This window comes from Apteryx mantelli, chromosome 1, assembly GCF_036417845.1.
Source record: "Apteryx mantelli isolate bAptMan1 chromosome 1, bAptMan1.hap1, whole genome shotgun sequence".
In the NCBI taxonomy this organism is placed as follows: Eukaryota; Metazoa; Chordata; class Aves; order Apterygiformes; family Apterygidae; genus Apteryx; species Apteryx mantelli.
This window is the reverse complement of record NC_089978.1, coordinates 104969305-104992124: the sequence shown is the minus strand read 5'-3', so window position 1 is coordinate 104992124 and position 22820 is coordinate 104969305. Positions and strand designations below refer to the sequence as shown.

Sequence of the window (22820 nt, the reverse complement as noted above, 5' to 3'; positions counted from 1 at the left end):
GGGAGAATTCTCCTCCTCAAAATATTTTGGACTTTTGATAGTCTGTGCCTGAAAGAAAGAACAGCAGAGCCAATGAAAGCCTATCTGCACTAAACAGCTTCTGTAATAGAGTGGAAAACAGAATAATACTTAAATAAGACATTAGCTAGGGTAAAATAACCAATCATTATCGTGCAGGCATGAGCAATTCTGCAAGATATATGCTAATTGAAGTACAAAGCTGTGCCCCTACGCCCTTCTGGAACAAACAAAATCACAGAATGGTTGAGGTTGGAAGGACTTCAGGAGATCATCTAGTCCAACCCCCCTGCTCAAGCAAGGTCACCTAGAACACATTACACAGGACCCTATCCAGATGGCTTTTGAACATCACTAAGGATGGAGACTCCACAACCTCTCTGGGCAACCTGCTCCAGTGCTCAGTCACCCTCACAGTAAAGAAGTTTTTCCTTATGTTCAGACAGAACTTCCTGTGTTTCAGTTTGTGCCCGTTGCCTCTCATTCTATCTCTGGGCACCATGGAAGAGAGTCTGGCCCCATCCTCTTGACACCCTCCCTTCAGATACTTACACATATTGATAAGATCCCCCCTCCAGCAATGAACAGCAACCAACCAAACAGAAAACGCACCTTTGAATCTAACATATCTCTTCTGTAGCATTTTGTCATCATGACTGATGGTTTCTCATTTAAGGACTGTGTGTTTTGAAGAGCTTGTGCCATTTCTACCCACTGATGGCTAGAAATGATTTGATGAAAAACTTCCAAATTGTCTCCTGTGCTATTTCTATTCTATTTGTCAGTAAAGACAGCACCTCAGTTTTATTTTACCAGCTAGAGTGCAAATGTACTGACTTTAAGTTTAGTGACAATATTCACATGTCTTCTTGTAACTCAAACTAAAGGTCAGAAACAAATGTTTCTATTTAAGAAAGAGATTCTAGTCTTACTGATGAGTGTCTATATTTGGTCCACTGATTTCCTATCTCACCACCACACACACCCCTAAAAAAAAAGAAAAAAAACACAGATTATTTTTGCCCCCACACCAACAGCTGGGCTGTTTCGTCTCTTCCTCAACTGCCAGAACTCCTACTTCAGTCTCCTGCCTGGCAGTTTCACACTCAGCTCTGCTAGCTACAGGACAGGCAACAGCAAGGTCTCAACCTCCCTACAGTGCCTTCCAAGCAGCCCACTGCTGACCCATGCAAAGGCACCAGAATAGCAACGAAAAACCACTTACTGAAAAGATTTACACAGCTATTTCAATTCTAGCCATTACTGTGCACTTCCCTACCACGCTCCTCACCAAAGCATTTCATGTTTAACCAGCGCTATTCAAACACCTCAGTCACTCTCCTAGTGAGCAAAAAGATTCCTCCAAACTGTTAGCATGGGATACCTCTCACATCGCCAGAGTTTGTACAGATATGGCTCTACCCTCCTCTACTTCCATTCACTGGACAGGGCCGCTGGCTGAGCGCCAAAGGGAAAGCAAGAGAGGTGTGCAAAAACAGGGCAGGAAAAAGAGAAACAGAGCTCCCAGATACCTAATATGTGCCTTCTCCTATCTTTTGCCTGTGGCAAAGCAACTACGCATTTCCATCTCCTCAGGCAAGATACAAGGGTGCAAGTTATGCACAGGAAAAGGAACATGTTCTGTTCAAACCCATGTGAATATGCAAAGATGATCTGAAGTTTGTCTGCTTGCAGAGGATTCTCCACCCCTCAAGCACAGCTGGCAGAGAGCCCTGACCTGTACAACAATCCATCTTCAGTACATGACCAAATCTTTACTATATGCCCTTTCAGAGCAAACCACCACACAGCTCTTCTTCAGAATGGAGCTCTTGGGAATGACTACTGTACATCAGTTAGAGAGAAAAAGTGGATAATTTTCTGGGGTGGGATCACATAATGAAATTCTATGTCCTCGCTTCAGCAGTAAAGTTCATGCTGGTCACAGAAAGATTTATTTGGAAAACTTTCTTTCACTGAAAACAAGTAATGGAAATATTTTCCATCCAGCTGACCTTGGAGAATGTGTTCAGCAACTAACATAAAATAACAAGCTATTATTTAAAAAAAAAATGTTAACTTTATGTTTGACGTATGGTTTGTTTAAAGAATCTTGAGAATCATGATGGAAAAGCTTTCCACAAGATGCTTATCAGAGCTAAAGTTAGACAGAACTCGCTATCTGTCCAACACCAGACTTACTTTTTACCCAGGGAGCATGAAGCACTGTGTAATAAGTCTATGTTTATAAATTCATCAGTTATGTAACATCTGTGCACAGGACACTGTACAACCAGTACAAAGAGCAAATAAAGAAAAGAAGAATTGGGAGTTCCAAAAGCAGCTGACATGGTTTAGGAGTACCATGGGATTTGAACTGATAAATCACTTGGGCCCTTTAAAAATGCCCACCTTAGGATACAGACTCTCACTCACTGTGGAACAGTTTAGGGACCTACTTCACCCCTTCCCAGTTTGTGACTTGGCCTGTGCTGGGATAGCCAGCGCCTCCACAGCTCAGCAACAACATAGTGTGCAAGAGCTCCCTCAGCCCTGCCAGCACACAAGCAGCCAGCCCGGTGCAAACCCTTGCTGACCGACTACGCAACTGCCAAAGCTGACCAACAGTCACCTAATCACTATTGCCAGATGAGGCAGTGACCTCCAGATGGTGGGTGATGGCAGGCACATGACAACAGTGCTTTTTCTACTATTAAATCTAGGCTCAAAAGACACTATCTGTCCATGCTCTTCATCAATAACAGTCCCAAAGACCGAGCATAACTGGATCATCTAAGATCAGTCCTACTGCAAGACACCAAACAGTTCCGGTACCTTTCTCAGTAAACTAAAAGTTTATTTTTAAACTGTTATTTTTGTATTATTTAACAGTTCTTTTTCTTGCTGTCAAAATTACACAGAGCAGCTTGCAACTACAGCTAAAAATAGGCTAAGACACACAAAACAAGTTCTGTACTATAACAGCTTAGGTGAACAAAGAAGGACTGAAAGTGTGATTCCACTGAAAGACAGTTACCAGCCTGCCAATTGCTTGTGATGTTATTATTATGGAAAGCAAAATCCAGCTGTAACAACACAGTGGCTAACTATGATCAACATATGGAGGGAACTGGCTAGAAAATTCCTCATGATACATGTCTCAGTTTGATCTTTAAGTGCTATCTAAAGAGACTGTACATGTGAAATACAGCAGGGATGCACATGTGAAAAAGGGTCATGTCAAACAAGAAAAGGCTGGGCAGGTAGTTTTCAGCACTGTGTAGATCTCATCACTTTCCACTGATTCTGAGCACAGGCATATTCATGACATGACAACCCCAAGCATCTCTGATAGAAAATGAGCTGGCCAATGTTTCCCTTCAAGCAGGTAGGGCCACCACATCCTTAGCAAGTGAGCTGCTGGCAAGCTAGCCTGACTTGCAGAACACATATTCTTAATGATGGCAAGGCTCAGCAGCACAAGTGGTGGTGATCGGCTGTTACATGTGCAGGCACACCATTCCTTTGCTTTTTTTTGACCTTATTCACCCAAATTTCTGGGCGTTATCAACCCCTTTGCTCCCTTCTCTCAAGGGAAGTTTACTGATGTGTGTGGCAGAAGCTAACCCACAGCCTAAAACAGGTCAGATGCTCAGTCAGTTCAGTGACAGGGTCCGTCACAGAAACCAACAGCTCTCCAGAAATTTACTCGTCAATAAACCACCTCACCCTTCCCCAGTAATGGTGGCTTCCATTTTATGCCCAGAGACTTCCCTGAACACTGCAGGGCACATTCACCACCCTGCCCTATCTCTGGCCAACTCCCATTGAGAACATGGCAGGAGCTGGTTATTGCTCCCCAAAACTCAGCCACCTGGGCACAAAGCAGCCCCAGACCACAGCAGTCCTATCAACTGCTGGTGCGGTACTGTGTGTACCAGAAGTAGGTACCAACCCTCCAGTGACTGTTTCACTCATCATGTTGATGTGACACCATAGCTGACGCAGGACACAGCTCTCTACACCTTCACCAGAGAAAATATAACCCTCCAGTGGGGAATATTCTCTGCTGATTACTCTTTTGCTATTTTATAATTGTGTTGTGCTGGTTTTTTGTGCTATATAGAATAATATTCAATAGATTGAAGAACATCAATATTTGCCTACTTTCTGTCTCTTCCAAGCTGTTTACAGTTCCAGTTTAAGAATCTCTCCTCATCTTAAGCACAGCACTTCATCTACACAGGGTTAACCCACTACATTTAAAAGAGCTATGTGGGAACACCTAGTCTTCCAGATAAGAGTGGGTTGGTAGCTCTACTGCTCCACCCTCTACTGCTACATTGCTCCCAGTACCAAAGTCTCACTAGAAACATTGCGCTATTTGCAAAAGTGCTTTAAAAAATGACTTTAATGCCAGTTAAGCCTACATATTTTTAAGTCATTCTGAAAACTACAATGCAATGCAGTAGGTGGTTAAATGAAGTGTGAATTTCTTCTCTCCAAAGCCAGGCTCATTATTTCTTTGTAGTATTAATTCTTAGACTGAGGATAACAGCTACAATCGGAGCCATGCAGCTCCCACAACAGAGTAAAATGACACAAAATGTGAAAGAGGAGCATTCGCTTTACCTGGTCTTGTCAATTCACTGAAGAGCTGCAGTAGAAAACAAGGATCATAGAAGTCATCGAGACTCTTGACACTTTTATCTCTGTACAGTGACTCTTGCTCCTCCTGAAGCCGAATCCAAACAAGGACTTTGTAAGGAACAACAATGATTTCCAGGCTCATTTCAAACTGCCCCAACTACCTCATTCCATTATACAGCAGCTGACATTAAACCTTACAAAATATAACAGAGCAAGGCATGCTTGAGGCTAAATTTGGCTTTTATCATCAGCATTGCGAAACTATTTTCCCTGACCAGCATGAACTGATACAAACACATATTAGCGAACTGCATGAAAGACTAAATTAAAGTGCCCATTGCCAGCCAATCCTTGGACAGTCTAATTTAACAACTGTATAAAAGTCAAATTCTGGTCTCAGTTATACATGTCAATCTTGGTGGTGCTGCACAGTCACATCTGCAGACAAGATGTGGCCTGTATATTGCAACTCATTTGAAAAATAAATAAGTATTTTTTTCATTTCTCTCCCAATGTAAACAAAGTGCAATATATTACACTAATAAAAGAAATAAATGACCAAAGCGAAAGGCAGTTTTTTTTACATCAGAAGGAGAATAAATCAACAGTCTGAAACAAAGCACCTCGGATGACAGAAGATGGCGATGCTGAGGGAAAGACAGAATAGTCTTCATCATCTTTTCTCGATCTAGCAGACACAGAATCTCCTCCATGCTTGGCTGCTGCCATAGTGACTTCCCCAGACTCTTGCAAGTCTTGTGATGCTCCACAGCTGCTGGACCCCATAGCAAGATCCTTAAACATTGTTAAAAGGAAAGCCATTAGTCAATAGACTGTTAGCACAGAGCAAAAAGCAATTACAAGGGATATAAATTAGTATTTAAATTTTCTCTTCACTTGTACTTATTATCCTGTGGGAACTTGAAACTAGAACTCGTTTCCCTGGCAACACCTTTCTCATCTATCCAAAAGCTTTTCAAATTCAGTCTGAGGGTGTCTCATTAACTATTTCCAACTTCATTAATCCAAGTCAGAACTTACCTTCTCAGAAGGCGGCCTTTTTAAGCTATAAATGTGGTAAGTATGACAGCAGCTGCATGAAGAGACAGCGATCGAGACTTGAACAAAGATGTCTCAAATGCAACTGATATTTCAAGCCAGCATCAAAATGCTTCAGTAAAACAAAACTCCTCAATCTCCTCCTCTGAGTTACATCTTAAAAAACATTATTTTGCTATTGGGCTTAAAGTGCTATTGATATTGTCATTTACTATGGGGTACTGCCAGCAACATGCCTCACTGTCAGCGAGGCAGCTGGAGGGATGGTGTTAGGCTTCTTGTTACTCAGAACCTGAAGGCTCAGAACCTGAACACAGGTTGGTTCTGCTAGCCTGCACACACAGTCCGTTTCCTGAATGTGCTCTACATTCACTCAAATTGAACTCCAGTGCTGGGACCAAGTCTAGCTAAGTGTCCAGCTACCAATTCACTTCAGTCTACAGTATGAAATTGTTTCTCTTTTAAAAAGGCTAGAAGGGTTTTGGGCCCTAGTTACATCTGAAGCCAGTCTCTCCTCACATAATTCACTAGCATTTGCAAACACTTTCAGTGAAGATTCATGCAGGATGCAGCTAGCACCAGAGTCATTGCTTCTGAAAGCCACTTTGACTCCTTGATAACAAGGATCTTCACTTACTGTTCCCTACCACAGACTGCAAGGATTACCTATATTCTCAGACAAAGCCATTAGAGAAAAACAGATTCTTAATCTAGAGTCCAGCCCTGCTCCAACTGCCTGAGCCAGTACTCTTGCACTTCTATTAATATTTATGCCCATACTTCAAAAACAGAAAAATAGATTTGAGCATGGCAGAGCAAAACCATCAGTCTCTGTAAGAACTAATTGTTCGCAACAGATTTCCCTGTGAACTGCTTGGGCGCAGGGCCTGAAAAGCACCTGATCTTCTTATCCAAGACTTGGGCCTTTTTTGTGAAGTGTTGGGGCCCTTGCGGTGCTTCAGAACAATAATCTATATGAGATATAGAGTATGGAACTAACACTGTTTAGGATTAATTGCTTAGCACAACTTGCTTAGCATTAGAGGCTAAATTTGCTGAAGCCTTAGGCCTCAGGCTATAGCCACTGCTACGTGCTTTGAAGTAGTCCACCAAGGACACTGGTGCAGCTGGAAATGATACATCCTGAGAAAGTACAGATAAACTAGCAGAAGCCAGTGGGAACCAAGGTTTAGGGCTAGACAGTTTTGCTAAATAAGTAGCAAGGTACAAGGCATGACCGCTGCGTGCGTGATCGGTGCAATGATTGGCTACCTGTGACATAATCTGTATGAACCACCAATCAAGGGTCAAGGCGCCGCATGCCTGCACCTATAAGGTGGGCAAATTGCTGAATAAAGTTGGAATTGAATCTGCATTCTGTGAGTGCGTATGATTCTTTCCCGTCACTCCCGCGGACCGCGACAGTGAAGCATGTAGGTATGTGGGAAGGCAGTCCAGTAAGGAGAGCTGCGGTCTGGCCTAGTGAGAGATGAGGTGCTGGTACCACATTAGTTCCCCAAATCTAACTGTACACATGTTGATGCAAGAGGTTATATTTCCCTCAACTACTGGTGTGTTCTTCTTCTCTCCAGCAAAGCACCAGAGCAGAACATAATGTGTACAGGGCAAGAGCACTGAAGAGGGCAAGGACTGTACTGCGTAGGGAATCCTGTATCCCAAGGGAATGGAGAAGGGGAAGGAGTCCTACAGCTAACCTGTGCTTTGGCCTTTACCCGTGATTAAAATGCCAGAGAGGGTTTTTACTGCCGACTATGGAGAGCAGGTGACTCCTGAAATGAGAAGGTCCCTCACTCAACCCACAGCTACCCTCAACATTGACCCCTTTGTCAAAAAGTTCGAGCAATACATTAAGTATCATGTTTTATCTGCCCACAGGACAAAAAAAAAGAAACATCCATCTCTGGGCTTGACCATGCTCAGTGTTTATCTCAGTTAAAAATAAGACCCTGAGAAAATGTAAATTGTGAGACTGCTTTTTTGCATATAAGAGGTCAAACACAGGAAGGTGATCAGTTTACCTGGAATTTATAAGACTTTGATTATTCTTCTCATATAACTGAAGCAGCAGTAATATCTTCTGATCTAAAAAACAAAATGAAACCCAAAAGTCAGTCACCTGTGAAGCTGAAAAACAGATCTGGTAGGAATACCCTTCCCAGGTTGACACACTTACCTACAACACTCAGCGTAGCCCCATAGGCCCCCAGCAACACAGCAAGGTGATTGCTCTCACAAACAGAGGGATAGAGTTTCACAATTGTCAGCAGTATATCCACCAAGGCTTCTGAAATAAAAAAAACGTAGGTTTTGCTTTGTTGCTCTCTCAGTTAGATAGTATGTGTAAACATACACAGGCACACATACTCTCTCCCTCCCTCTCCCTATATATATATACACACAGAAACACATATATATTCACTATATACACTACTGAATACAGTACATAACATTTTAGATCAAGATCTACTTTTATAAGATAAATACCACAAAACATTTCCCTGACGATACTAAAGGATCAATATGATGCAGTTAATTCAACTGGAACAACTTTTCTGAAGAAGTTAAAGCCTTTATTTTATAACTAACTGAGAAAGAAAATCAAGTGACCGGGTTGCTCAAGGACAAACAGGATGTTTGTGGAAGACTCAAGAACTGAATCCAGATCTCTTTACTCCCAGTACCTAAAAAGGCAAGTTTTTTCCCTCCTCCATTCTTTACCGCAATATATCACATGTCAAAACAAAACAGATCAAAAAGACAACAGCCTGAATGAATGTACTATTGATACCAAGTTTCTGAATTACAGAACTCAGCCCCAAAGAATCCATCTTCTTGCTCGATAGAAACGCATTCAAATGGCAGTACACAGCAAAATCTATTACTTATTTTTAATTTCTGTAAATTTTCTCACAAGAGATTTTTGCTCTTTTCAGGTGATTCAAAACCTTAAAGATTGTTTACATGTTGCGCACTGATATACTCAAAATTTGTTATCAACATGCTGCACTGACAATCTCCTCTCATTTTCTTATACAGCTTCTTCAAATACAGAATCTCAAAGCACTTTACAGAGAGAAAAACTGAGGTGTACAATAGGTTAAATGACTGGTCCAAGGTCAGATTGTATTTAAGTTGGCATAGACAAAGAAACAAAACTTATCTTACAATAGACTAAGGCTCGTTTATATTACTCATGGAAGGATATTTCTCATGAAGGGTTACACTATCAAATACACATGGTTTAAAATAACATTTTAGATAGAGCTTGCAAAAATCAATTCAAAATCTTCTATGTCAACCTATTTTAAAATCAGTTTTAAAACTTTGTCATGAGAGTTCCAGTAGAAGCTGTATGCACTTCAGTGATCTTACACTACTGGCCTTACTGAAACCAAAAGAATTAAGATTTCAGTAGTTTTTTTTTTTTTTTTAAAAAAAAAAAAGCTTATTAGTATTTTTAGAAGACCTAAGTGTCAAAACAGGCAGCCAAAAATGAATGCAATATTTGAATTCAAGTAGAGGCACAATCTGAAACTAAATGATAATATTCTGGAATTAATAGCTCTGCAAATATAGGTAGGTGGATAGGTTACTGGATGGATAGAATATAATACTGAGAAGGACAAGATTACTATATAGTTAAGGAGAAGAAAAAAGAAAAAAAAAAAAAAGATACCTCTTGTCCGGATGTTTGTGTCGTCTTCTTCTCTTGACCTCAGCATAGTTGACAAAAATAGAGAGTGCTGCGTGACCATCATGTGAAGTTTGGAGAGCTTGACTAATCTCTGACTAAGCAAGGATTTTTTCTTGTACAATAACTGAATAGCAATATACAGGGCTTTCAAAAATGCTTCATCTCTGTAACGGTACCTTTAGAAGCAAGGATGACAGAAAAGTCAGACCCCAACCAAAAAGAAAGCTGCTTAAAAAATTGTTTAAGAAATTAGAACTTTACAAGGAAAGTAAACTTAGCAAAACCAAACCAATAACAATAAAAAAAAAGAACACACACGCACCTCCTCCTCTTAGTCTTTTTGATTTAGTTCTTTTTATGCAATACTGATATCTTAATTATCAAAACAAACAAGAAACAACACACAGTCACACTTGTAGCTGCACCGAGCTTAATAAAGGGTTAGAATTTTGCCTCCAGATTAACACTTTTACTTCCACAGAAGCTAAGATTTATCCTGAACTACCACTTCATTTGATTCACCTTGTTTAAATGATTCAGATTTAAAGGTCAAAGATCTGACTCTGATTTCACATGAACTGTATTTAAGAAGTACCTTAAATAAAAAGTAAAGAGTTACATGAGCATAAAGCCTCTCTATAGCAGTCAAGTAGCAGCTGGTCCAGCCATCCAGTATGCTAGCTATGCTAACTGGAACACAAAATTGAAATCTGCCTGCAGCTGTACAGATGCAGGCTCCAGTGAAGCCAGTGGATGTCATCCTGAGAAGCAAGGAGCATTCTCAAATCTGAGTAAATTCAAGGGAGACAGAGTGTTTCCAGTCCCTCTACCATGGGACCAGGCCAAGCGTACAGAACTGTACCTCCCACAGCACCTTTGGTGCATCTCAAAATTACTTACTTGAGTCCTGTCTTCACAAGGCTGTACCAGTCATCTGGGTCCACTTCTTCAACAAAGTGCTGTGCATGGAGTGAATAAAAACAAATGTTTACATGTAGTGCACAAAGCTTCCACAGATCATCAAGACCAGCACTTTCTGTTCAACACACACATGCCTATAACATGCAAGCCAAGCACTCAGGTGGGAGGATTAAAGGATAACAGGAAAAAAGCTACAACAGTCCTGCATCCTGATGCAGATGCAGTCGCAAGTCTTGTTTTGTCAGTCCCAGGAACGAGGGAGCAAATAGGCTCTATGCAATTAAAAAGCAAGTTGGTCTCTAGGAACCAAAAAAACTCCAGAATTTTGAAACTTTTCATACTCCCAGACTGTGAAAGGAATGAACTGTTTGTAAGTCAAAGCAAAAGACTGCTACTCAGATACTAGACGGTTTTCCATTTACCTATAGTGTGCTTCAGCTAAACGACATCTGCATGTGGAAAACACATGGTACCAGGCAAGCTGGATGTACATGTTCTTTACTAAAACTGCTCTTCCTTGGAATGCTTTAGATCACAGTAAACATGTAGCTTTAAGAAGGATGACAGCTGCACATGCCAGAACTCCCAATAACAGCAGGTGCTAACCCAGTCAGGCCTGCAGATGCGATCAGGATTAACACTAGCAGACAGCCCCTCGGCTCTCGCAAGACTCTACTCCTGCGCAATCAGTCAGGTCCTTTGAGGGAGTGTCAGCAGAAGCCAGCAAGAGGTCAAAGGTGTTCACTGCCTGCAGAGTCTTTCATTTCAGGTCTTATGACAGAGATCTATCTACCCTAACCAACTTACAATACCCCTGCCCCAAAAAACAAACAAACAAACAAACAAAAACAGTGGTACAAAGGGAACAATCAGGTGTGTGTTCTTTATGATCAAAGTCAACTGGATTTCTGCCACTGACTTCACAGGGCATGGTAGGTGGGCCTTGTCAGAAGTCTACCTTTTTTTTTTCCCCAAATCCATCAGCAAGCTCTGATTTTTAACTTCTGAACACCTCAAACTCTGATTTTCAAAGGCAATTGCTAGCCTAAAGCCAGTCTCAAAAACAGCTCAAAACTGCTTCTTATAAAGGACCTCCAAGGTTAAGTTAATTCTGTAACAGTGATTAAAAGCCACAGAAGCCATTATCCGTAAAATAAAAAATAAACTCCAAACTGTATTTACACAGGATAGAAATACAAGAATACAATAGCAAACATTCGAACAGTCACAGCTCTGAATGCTGGCAACAAAAAGTCTCACCAACAATTCTTCTAGCTTCAACAGCATGGATCTCTCTGCATCTTGCTTGCTCTCATCTTTACTGCTGCTGTACATGACAATTAATCCCTTCATGCAGGCTGACAACAGGCGTTTCCTCCAAGAATGTAGCTCTTCAGAGTTTTCAAGCACTCTAGATATGGCATCTGCCACAGTCCAACTGCAGAAAGTTTTTGTTGATGTTAAAACATGCTTTTTGTATCCTAAAGCTGTTCTGCTGCCAAGCTTAAAGTGACAGAACCTCAAAAGAAGGTATTACCATTTCAAGGTATTTGTATGTATGCATACCTATCTCAATGCTTTATGGGACAGACTGTTTTTTCTATTTATGACAAATTCTGATGCAGAACATGGCAACTGGATTTGCCTACCTCTCAGGATTTTCTGCTTTCTCAAGAGCAGCAGGAAGCTGGTCAATAAGGTTTCGCAGCCATTTGCTTTCTGGAGATGGCAATAACTTCGAAAGAACTTGCAACTTCACTGTGATCTCATGTGATGCTTCTGTGGCTAGAGCTATGCTGGAAAGCTCTTTCCACAGAGCTTTTCTCAAGACAGGTATAACACCTGAGACAACTGTTAGGAGAGAGCAGGGGGCATAGGTTTCACCATCAACTGTTAAGCAAAACACATATAATTACAAAAATCTTCTCATCAAACCCCAGATTACTTAGGTTCTAGGAAATTATATAGAATAGTTGCTAATTTGCTACACAGAAAAGCACACTGTATTGCTATGTAACACCAGTAGGAAGCATTTAGCATTTACACTAGACACCAGTTTGCCACACAGTTGAAATGATTAGACATGGACAAACAATGCAGACCTTTGAAAGAGGGACAGCTTCCTGATAAGAAGCCCTGCCCTTGCATATCAGGAAGGATGAAATCCTTACCAGTGCTCTAACCCTGGACTCAGAGGAAATTCTCTCACAACAGACAACTAAGAGGTACCTGACAAATCAAGTCAGTTAGCAAAAAGCTAGCAGTTTAATCTTCTAGTGTTCAAGCTTGAAACCACTGGTGTGAATTAGGTGCTGGAGGAAAGGTTAGTTCCCTACCCATCCTCCCCTTTCTGGTGTCCTGATGAGATCTCTTCACTACTTGGATTCCTCCCAGATAGAGCTCACTTCCCCACCAGGAGCTACAGTGCACCTGTTACTGTTGCTATTCATATTTCTATGCAAGAAGAGAAACGAAAGCAAAGTGATTCTGTTCAGCTGAATCCTAGCTCATAGTTTGGTTGGCAGAAAATTTAACACCCTTGTCAATTTAAAGCCGCTGTTGGTTTGGAGAGTTTTGGACTATATGCTGGCTTAGGAAGGCATTACTGCAGCAAGTTATATTTGGAGATTTATTTTAGAAGAAAGTTTTGGACTCTTACACTTGTAAGAGTTAAGGACGGCAGTCTGCAAAACCAGATGGCTATGGCATTCCACTCACCACAAAGTATTCTATGTATGCCCGAGAAATAAAGTTTCTACCTCCTATACTAAATTGAATAGATAAGTATGAGGACAGATTTTTAGATGTGCTAAGTATTAAATAAGGGCTTAAAAAAAAAAAAGAGAGAGAGAGAGAACTGGGCAACAGCAACCAGTAGGGCACCTCACTTCAGTCAAACAGCCAAACTTCATTGCAATCTTATAACTTTTATGCTGCAGAGATACTTAAAAAATAGTCATTAGAAGTCAGAAAGCCAACTCTTATCAGATCTACTTATTGCACAGAGGGATCCAGGATTTTAAGGCCAGAAGAGCTTAAATGGAGAATTTGGCCTGACCTCTGACAACAGAAATAGCATTTCACACTCTGGCTCATTTCTCACTCAATGACTGGGTGAGGGGGAAGCAGGCATAAGCTGATCATAGAACCACATTAAAAAGTAACAATTAAAAAAATTGGTAAGAGGGTCCAGGAGACTAACAATTTTTTCTGGCTTGACTGTGGTCCACTGGTTCAGAAAGCTGCTAATCAAGAGCATAAGGCTGTAGGTCATGTTATGGTAGTAGTAATATCTTAAATGGTACTTCTAAAGTCTAGCAGAAAATGCTTGTTTTCAAATTGTTTACTATTGGTATTTACATGAGAAGTAGAAATATATACATATTTGTAACAGCAGCAGACAGCACCGTGCAGAATAATCAGTTCATATTTACGATTCATTTCACTAACATTCCAACAGATTTAAAAAACTGTTTAACGCCTTCCAGTTTCTCCTCCTTGACTCACATGGGCACACAACAGATTTTTAGGCAACAGAATTACACGTGTCTTGTGATTTTAAGAAGTAGAGAAATCCAGTACTTGTATAAAATAGAAAAAAATTATGATTACAGAGTATTGTGTCTAGCATCATAGGTTTACAAAACATTTGCGCATCTAAAACATCATATGACCTCAAATCTATTAGTATCTCTTAAGATTTAGCCTAGTGACGAATTGAAGATATTAGGCCAGTAACATTCCCTGACATACTTTGCTAGGTAAGTCATTTTATCTGAAGCACAGTAGCAAAAATACCTCTTAAAAAGTCCCTCTAAATAATATTTAATCATGAATATGGATCAGTTGCGGCTTTACCTGCGGAAGGCCGGGTGAGATCATACTGCTCTCTGTATTGCAAATATACATTCACGAGTGGAAGAAAGCTCTCCATGTTTTTCCTGAGGTACTTTTCAGTGGCACAGCTTAGACACCACAGCTCAAACTGTAGCAGGTGAGTCCTACAGTGTTTTATCAGCATGGCCACAATGGCAAGGGAGGTTTCTGACCCCTGGGTAAGGCAGTGAATGTGCACCTCTACATCGACTGCATGCGTGAATACTGGCTCTCTTTGGAGAGCCTCAAGAAAGACTTTCTCCAAATCTTTGCTGGCTGATGCTGACATCAATATTCCCAAAGCTTTAATATGCTCTGTGGATAGCAGTAGTTCTCCTCTTCGAGGCTGCCTTTGGTAGCTCTCTCTGAGGAGCTGTACCAAAATCTGTGCATAGAAGCTCAACTGTTTCCCTTTTTTAGCAGATTTTTCAGATTTCTGAGTAGTCAAGCTTGTCTCTGGAAGTCGCAGCATAGTTAAAGTGATCTCTTTTAGCTGAGCTGCAGCCATGTACACATGCAACTCCTGCAGAGCCTCCAGTTGGTGAGACTTCTTGGGAGAGACCTGATTTCCTTCCTTCCCCACAGTCTGTAGCTCTTGCAAGATACTTCTCATGATAGCTTCAAAATATTTTGATAATACATGCATGCGACCCATGCTCTGCAACATTGGGGCACCCGTTTTCAGCAGCTGGAGCACCCCAGAATTGAGGTGAGATGAGAGGAGCTTCACAGTCACAGGGTTTAAACTGTGCTGAGGAAGAGAACATTGTTCTAAAGCCAAGAACCAGCTCTCCAAAGTAGGATGTTTGAAAATCAACATGAGCGCATCTTCTAGCGTCTGTAACAAACGGTCGTAACAATATCACTGAACGGGTAATTTTAGTTTGGAAGAAATCATTCATTTACCCATATTCCACAACATGTTTATTACAATTCATGGACATGAAATTGTCTATTAACTGGTCAGAGGATAAAGTTATTAATAAATTACAAGCACATAATTGCAGTTATTCCAACATTTATGATGTGAGAGGCATGCCTTCATTCTGTTACAGAAAATAATTCACACTTCTACCAACATTAAGCAACATCTCATAATTATTCCTTGAAATGTAAGTCACACTGATAGATTTCTGGAATAACGCAAACCATTTTCTCCTTTTGTTCATTCATAGGAACACAAACCAAATAGCAAAATGACTGAGGCACAGTTTTGCTGCGATGCCAGCTCCAAGTTACATTTCCTCACAACACTGCTGTATGCATTGCAGTCATATGACAGGACTTTAAGCATTTACCACATGTCTAAGCCCATTTCCAGGGGAAAACTGTATGTTCTGAGATTCATCAATACAGTTCCATTTTAATCTTCACAACCCCACAAAACAGATGAAAAAGGGTAAAGATCCACTCCTCCAAGTGCATAATTTGGATAACCAGGCTTTTTACAGGGTTTGGGAAACAGAGTTTTTTCTCCAAAAGTGAATGACCTCTGGCGTGGCTTGTCTTGACTATATTACAGCTCAGGGATGAGACTGTGCATGCTGCAGCTTGGTCACACCTCCATGGAGTAGTTTCATAACTGCTGGACCACATGCTCAGAATTCATGGGTCATCCTCTCCCAGAGAGAGCATCTCTCTGCATAAATCTGTTTCCATTCAATAGACCTCTGTGAAATATACAGTGTATATCCCTTCACCTCCCCAGCCCTTCTGACACCTTGGCAAAACCTGTAGCAATGCTTCTACAAAGCAGTAAAATCCTATTCAAGCCCCTTCACAGTAAGCACATGACAAATGCACTGCAATCCTAACTGAAATCCCTGAAATTCTCTGCTAGTTCCTTTGCTTTCTGTCACACTCTATTGTGTTTCAGTGAGAACAATAAGCCAGCTTCATGCCTTAGTGATCAGTGAAAATAAAACATCAACATAATTTGTGCTCAGAAATCATTCATCTCTAAAACTGTTTGCTTTAGTAAATGCTTCAGCAAAACTCATAGATATTTTCCCCAGAGAATAAACCAAAGTTTACTAACGCATGAGATTCTCGTCTGTATATTAAGGGATTTTGTACCTTGTCATTTGCAGACTCCACTGTAATCAGAGCTTCCACGTCCATAAAGAGATCTGATTCAGTCTGAACCTCTTCTTGTTTCAGCCGATTATCCAACTCCATCTGATTACCCTGGCACAACAAGCTGCTCAGCAGGTCCATATAGAGATGGAGAAGGCGAGGACCACAAGTTTTACTAAGCTGTGAAAATACAGACACCTTGGAAGTTGAGAAAAGAAGAGGAGAGGGATAGAAAGATAATCATGCAACAGTTACAAGAACTAATTAAGAGCTTCCTAGAATATAACCTTTCTTGGAGAAGGAACCCATCTTCACAGTAGAAACCTGATTTTAAGAAAAGTCTCAAGATGTCAAGCAAACATTTACAGATTTTTATGCATGTTCATCTATAGCGTGACTTCTTGTATAACACAGACCGACAAATATCACTCTCCAGAAAGGCTTCTTATGGAGACTGGAGAGCTGGATTAATATCTGGAGTTTATTTGCACTACACATCACGTACAAATCAGTAAAGGCAATCCACAGAAAGTAAATCAAAGACTCTTCAGCAGTCAGAAGGACAGATATCTGTTTACAAATTAGGTGGAGTTTTGCAGGTGCTCTATAGCCTCAGTGAAAGCTGAGCATGTGAAAAAGCTGCAGAACAGGATCCCTAAGTTTTAATAGCCAAGTCACTTGTACTTGCTGCATAAAAATAAAACAAAAAGCCCACAAAATCATCAAAACATCACTCTTACACTGCCAAAGTTCTCCACTGTGGATTTCAGGTACAGCAACACATGCTTTACTCCTAGCAAAAACTGTTCAGGTGGGAGCTGGGAAGCCAAGTCTCTCAATTTTGCCTGGATGTCATCTTCCAGTAAGGTATTGCTTCCTCTCTCATAGGCTTTCTTCAGCAAAGTGGTAAATACAGAATCCAGGGTCACAGCAGGTTCTTTGCATAACTCTTTGCATCGTTTAAACTGTTTAAAATTGAAAGAACACAGGAGAAAATAAGTTTAAGAGTATTTAAGAGTATTATTCAAAAGCTTTTGCAGCCACCCATGTTATGAAGTGAGTTCTGTCCTGTATACACATGCAAAATCCTGGACTGATGCTCATTTCTACTCCAGGAGCACATGCGTGCAAGCCCATAATCACAGAGCTAGTCAAAGGCGCCCCGTGGGGAATCTGCACATGGTCACTGCCTGGTTAACACCAAAGCACAGCAAGCCCAGCACAAATTGTCCTGGCATTTCCAACCCATGCCTAGGAGAACTCCAACCAGCATAAACTAGGCTCCTCTGGCTAGAGGAAAGGGGCAGCACTCCTACATCATGCCCCACTGTGCCTAACAGGGAACAACAAGGGTGCTGTTTTTGGGGTGATGGCCTAGGATCCTTGAGTCCTGACTTCACTTCCCAACCACAGATATTTCTCATGTCGTTAAAGAAAAGGCCTTCAGCAAATTCATGTCCCCTACTGTGATCACAAAGCAACAAAGATTTAGCCTAATCTAAATGTACTTCCTGACAGAAATGCAACCTTCATACACTGTGTTTTTAATAGTTCCAACTCAAGCATTCAAGTGACTTCAAGCATTCCTTACCACAGGTTCCTGAGTTTGCTGGGGTATCCAGAGATTATAGTATCGGTTAAACTGGTAGAGCTGAGGATACTTAGAAACTTTCAGGGACTGCAGATCTTTATCATAGAGCTGGAACATCAAGCAGAGAGAGAGGGGATCTCTCTGAGAGTGTAGGAGGTCAGTGAAAACAGCAACAAGATATTCTACGATGTGCGCTCCTAGAAAAGCAAAACCAAAAATGAGTCCTCTGTTGGTAGAAGCAATCTGCATAAGCACACACACTAAGACCACCCTCTCTCCTAAGGCCTGGGCAACAGTGTTTAAATATCACTAACTTTAAAACTATTGAAATGAATTAAAAAGTGTGCAACAAGCTAGACAAATGCTCCTAAGTCACTGAAATGCCTGAAAAAAAACCTCCATACAGTAGTCCTTGGTGAAGTACATAATCATCTCACTGTAGTATACATGCTTAGGTTGGCCTCTTCCTTCAAAACAGGCTTAAAACAAACTCTGCCTTAACTGTGTTATGCTATACTCATCTGTATTTTGACCAGTGACCCTAGCCCAGCAGCATAAAAGAGCTAGTCTGATCTGATCCATACTGAGGAGAACATACCGAAGTTAACACACACTGGTTAAATATGGAGGATTTGCCTTTCAAAACTGTGAAAGGCCTGCCCCAGGAGCTACTCAACAGCCAAATATACACAGGACTTGGAGAGGAGCTCCAGGGTCGGCAAAACAGAGAGAATCCTGCTCTGAGGCCAACAGCTGCCCCCATGACTCTTCACTCCACTAGATCCTTTTCTCAAGCAGATGGCCAGAGCCTGGCAACATTTATCCCTGAAGTTCATCTCTGAAGTGGAAATTTTCTTTGGAAAACTCATCTGTTTCCTACATATTCAGCAGTCCAATCCTCTCTCCCTACTAACTGATCTCAACAGGAGAGCTGCCTATTGTTTACTAAGCACAGCTGTTGAAAACTCCTCATGATCTGCATATTCTGTGCTTAAACACTTTTATTGAAGCGCAACTGCCACCAGGCTGGGGCTGTCCATACAAGGTCACTGTCTCTGCACTGGTCCTCAGCCCCTCTGTGCTGTGCTCAGAGTGGTTCCTTGCCTCATCTGGGGGTCATTTTCCTCCTCCATTTCCCTGCATCTTGATGGAGAAATGTGTGCTCTCTTGTTCTGACCTGGGCAAATTTGCTTTCCCACCAAGTTCCCCAGAGTCAAGTGGCAGTTACAGAGAGCCCTCATTTCCATCTCTCTTCCTACTTCAGAAACCACAAGAGAGCTTCTCTAGGGTCACAAGAAAAGAACAGAGGCACCTCATAAACTTTAATGATTCTCTTTGGCAGGGAACACTCTGAATCCATGCCTCCTTCTGTTTGAATGGGAGAGAATAAAATGTCCTGAAGAGCTCCCTAGGTAAGAATGATCCAACTTCCACCCTCAAGTATGATATATAGAAACACAAATATCTGTACCTGTTTCATTTTCAGTCTGAAGCAACAATTTATTCCTGGCTTCTAATGCAGCAGGGACAACAGCACTAAATGGAAATGTTTGGATAACAGTGTCTTCATTTAAAGTGAACCCAATTTCCTCATCTAAGCCATCGCTGCCCTCAACTAGGACATCCACCATATCCAGGACATCTATTAAGTGAAAAAAAAATGTAAGTAGAGGATTCAGACAAACTAAAAACCCAAGGAGGGCAGAGTGTAACATTCAAGGAATATGAAGCAGCTTCTGAATCTCCGAAGCAGAAACAGGACGAAAGACATGTTTGCCTAGCTCCTAAATGCAACTGTAAAATCAACTGCTCTTACAGTGTGCTTAACTTTAAGGTCTGGCTTTCAAAACTGCTGTCCAACTGACAAAAGTGAGGGAAAAGGTGTATCACCTACTGCTATCATGATGGCATCAGGTAAGGGCCATAAGAGCATAATGGTGACAGGAAATATGTATGGGGAAGTAGGAATGAAGCAGCTACTTCTCCATAAAGAGAATTGCCTGAGCAATCCTTGAAGAACTTCCCAGCTCTGTATGGCCAGAGAACCAAATTTTGGTCCTGAAGAAGTCAAAGATAGCTTTAACATATGAAAAAGTTACCACGTATTTCATGGCTGGCATTAAGTCACTGTAATACAGTCAATCCAAGGCCACTTATCCATCTGGTACTGAGTGGTAAGCTACCTCGCTTATCTTACATTTATGTAATTCAAAATCCTATGCATGCACTGTTATAGCAAAACAGCTAGTACATGGTAAGTTGTCCAAGTGTCCACATCTGCAATATTTTGACTTTGCCTTCAGTAGAGCTGGGACTGGTCCCTGAAAACAGGAGGAGCAAAATTCCAGCTGCCTGCTTGGGAGTAAAGGGTTCCCCGGGCACTCCAGCCCTTTGCTCATAGATACAAGGGGATGAGCAGCTCCAGGGAGAGGAAATGCAACAGATTTCACTTTAGTTAGAAACTGATGATGCAGGATCCTGAAGAGAGATCTAAAACACTGCTAAAACAGCACAACTGCATCAGAAATTACTTTCTGGGGCAACAAGATAACTTTGCAATTCAGACTTTGGTTTCAATACCAAACATGCAGTTAGAAGGCTGAATCCTACAGTCCTTATATAAGAAGGATTTCTATGGTTACAGTTGGCAGTTTGCCCAATTAGGGCGAGAAGATTTAGCATGAAGCCTTGAAATTCTCTGTTTCTGTGGGAATCACCACATACCATCAATGTGAGAGATGGGGATGCTGACATTATCAGAGACTTGTTTAAACATATTAACTTGGAGCATACTGGCCTCCTGAACAAGGTCTGCTGCTTTATCCGTATATGGATAGGGATTCGTCACCAGTTTCAGCAGAATCTGTTAACAAAGTTTGAGAGATAAACATAAGTGCCCAGCTTATGAGGTACACAGAAACCACATCTGGTTAAGAAAGACTCTGGGCTGAAAGTAGTTGAAGTCTGGGAAAATTTTAAGAGGACAAATCATATATGCTTCTCTAGGAATGTGTCTATGGTTACTGCTATAGATGAGATACTGGACCTGATCAAGAAAGAAATGCCCATTGCAATTTCACACCTAAAGTGCTACCACAGACAGAGTCCCTGGGAAATCACAACCAAAGGGAAGCACTGGGCTTTTAACATTCTGAAAAGTAAACAGGACATGTCAACTTTTCTTTAAAAGATTGCAATTTACTTAAGTCTGATAATTTTGTCTGATATTATCACATAAAGAAAAGCAGAGATAAGTAAGAGCTATCCCCCCATCACTTTGCCCTAATGTCAACAGTGCTGTAATAACAATTTATCTTTCTGGATTTAATTTTCCCCCAAATCATTTCACCCTCCTCTCACCCAGGAAAAAAGAGATGTCAACTCTGTACAAAGAATAACAATCACTGCCTTTCTCAGGATTCATGCACAGCTCTTTGAAAGGTTTCTCAACAATAGCAACAAAGTAATTAGTTTCCATTAATGCTATTCTTGGCATTGTTTATCCAGCTAATTTGAACAGTTGTTACCCTTTCCAAAAATTGAATCACTGCTTCCTTTTTGTCTTCTTTTGTATTATCCAAGTGTTCCAACCAAATTGAAAGTTCCTTCCATGTATACTCAAACACTCCGCTGTCATGTAAAACCTGTCCAGAAAAGCAAAGGGAGGGGGGAGGGGGAGAACACATCCTTTTGTATAGCAACTTTAATGTTTTATTCTTCTTAGAAAGAAAAAAGGAATAGATTAATGAAAAGAAATATCTGCCATTTGCACCCCTGCTCAGTTCAAAAGGCCTTGTTCCCACTCACCAGAGCCACTCTAAACACACAACAGAGTCTCAAGCTGAACACAAGTCTTTAAAACCACTGTAAGGCACTTTTAAAAACAAAAAACAGCCTCCCAAGCCTACACCAATTGGCTCCAGCATAACTAGGATCAAGGCCTTGCATTTGCATCGTGGCCCTTTTACTTACTACTCTCTCAGAAAGAGCTGAGGGGTGAGGTATAAGCATGTTACAGGTGATGAATGAATCTTGCTGAGCTCTGCCAGCCACGCGCTGGCTTTGCAGGAAAAGGGCAAAAAGCAGTGCTAGCAGGCTTGGGGCAAAGAAGGGCAGGGGTTTAAGAATGACACAAGTAAGAGGCAAAACACAGCTTACTTTCTCACAACGGGGAGCAACTTTTTTCTGCTCCTGTCTTCTCAGAGCCTACCCTCCTCTCACCTGATATCTGCAGCACCAACCAAATACAGCTCCAGTTGGTTCCCATCCTCACACCGATGGCAGGGATGGGACGGATCCAGTATGCAGCCTTTCAAGTACACTGCCAACAGCTATTCACCTGAATGGATACTAAGCACTTTAATGATCTCCCTGTGAACTTTTATTCACATGCATTTGGAATATGGGACTTTTACAAGCACCCAGGATGCAGGTACTGGGCCTAAACACGTGCCAGGGTCAGTATGTATTGGATCTGGAGGTTGCTGTGCTCTCTGCCACTTCATTGCTCAGAGCCTACTGTGCAGGGGTGCAGAGGAAGAGAACTGGCTGCAGGACAGTGCCACAGCCAGGGGCTAATCTATCTTGCTGATCACAGACTGCAATAAGCCCTACTTTGTACAGCTATACTGGAATTAGGGTCCCTCCCCACCCTGTTGGCATGTGGCCTGACACACCAGATATGCTTCCTGAAGCAGGGCCTACTACAGCGTTGTCTCATATATTGGAAAAGATCATCCCCCCAAAGGCATAACCAAAGGCAATGACCACTGTCAGAGCCAGAATAAAAAGCTAGAAGGACTTTTGATCCAATTGAGTACAGTCATTCGGTCATCAGCAGTCAGTCAGAACAAACTCAAGTGAGGTCAGAGCTGTCCTGACACAAGACACTCACTCCCTCCACCTTAATGAATC

The 22820-nt window shown here is 41.4% G+C and overlaps 1 protein-coding gene across 2 annotated transcripts in view; it reads right to left on the bottom strand.

The window, feature by feature from the left end:
- The window catches only part of URB1 (URB1 ribosome biogenesis homolog), a 58302-nt gene that overhangs the window by 11568 nt on the left and 23914 nt on the right, over nucleotides 1-22820 (bottom strand). For both annotated transcript variants that reach the window (XM_067299232.1, XM_067299238.1), the window contains 15 exons: nucleotides 21434-21550; nucleotides 20631-20769; nucleotides 19378-19548; nucleotides 17907-18103; nucleotides 17056-17280; nucleotides 16316-16495; nucleotides 14222-15077; nucleotides 12013-12214; nucleotides 11624-11801; nucleotides 10343-10401; nucleotides 9425-9618; nucleotides 7922-8032; nucleotides 7767-7830; nucleotides 5292-5463; nucleotides 4651-4753 (listed from right to left, as the gene is read on the bottom strand). In XM_067299232.1, the coding sequence (XP_067155333.1) occupies nucleotides 4651-4753; nucleotides 5292-5463; nucleotides 7767-7830; nucleotides 7922-8032; nucleotides 9425-9618; nucleotides 10343-10401; nucleotides 11624-11801; nucleotides 12013-12214; nucleotides 14222-15077; nucleotides 16316-16495; nucleotides 17056-17280; nucleotides 17907-18103; nucleotides 19378-19548; nucleotides 20631-20769; nucleotides 21434-21550 (2968 nt within the window). The remainder of the gene's footprint in view (nucleotides 1-4650; nucleotides 4754-5291; nucleotides 5464-7766; nucleotides 7831-7921; nucleotides 8033-9424; nucleotides 9619-10342; nucleotides 10402-11623; nucleotides 11802-12012; nucleotides 12215-14221; nucleotides 15078-16315; nucleotides 16496-17055; nucleotides 17281-17906; nucleotides 18104-19377; nucleotides 19549-20630; nucleotides 20770-21433; nucleotides 21551-22820) is intronic.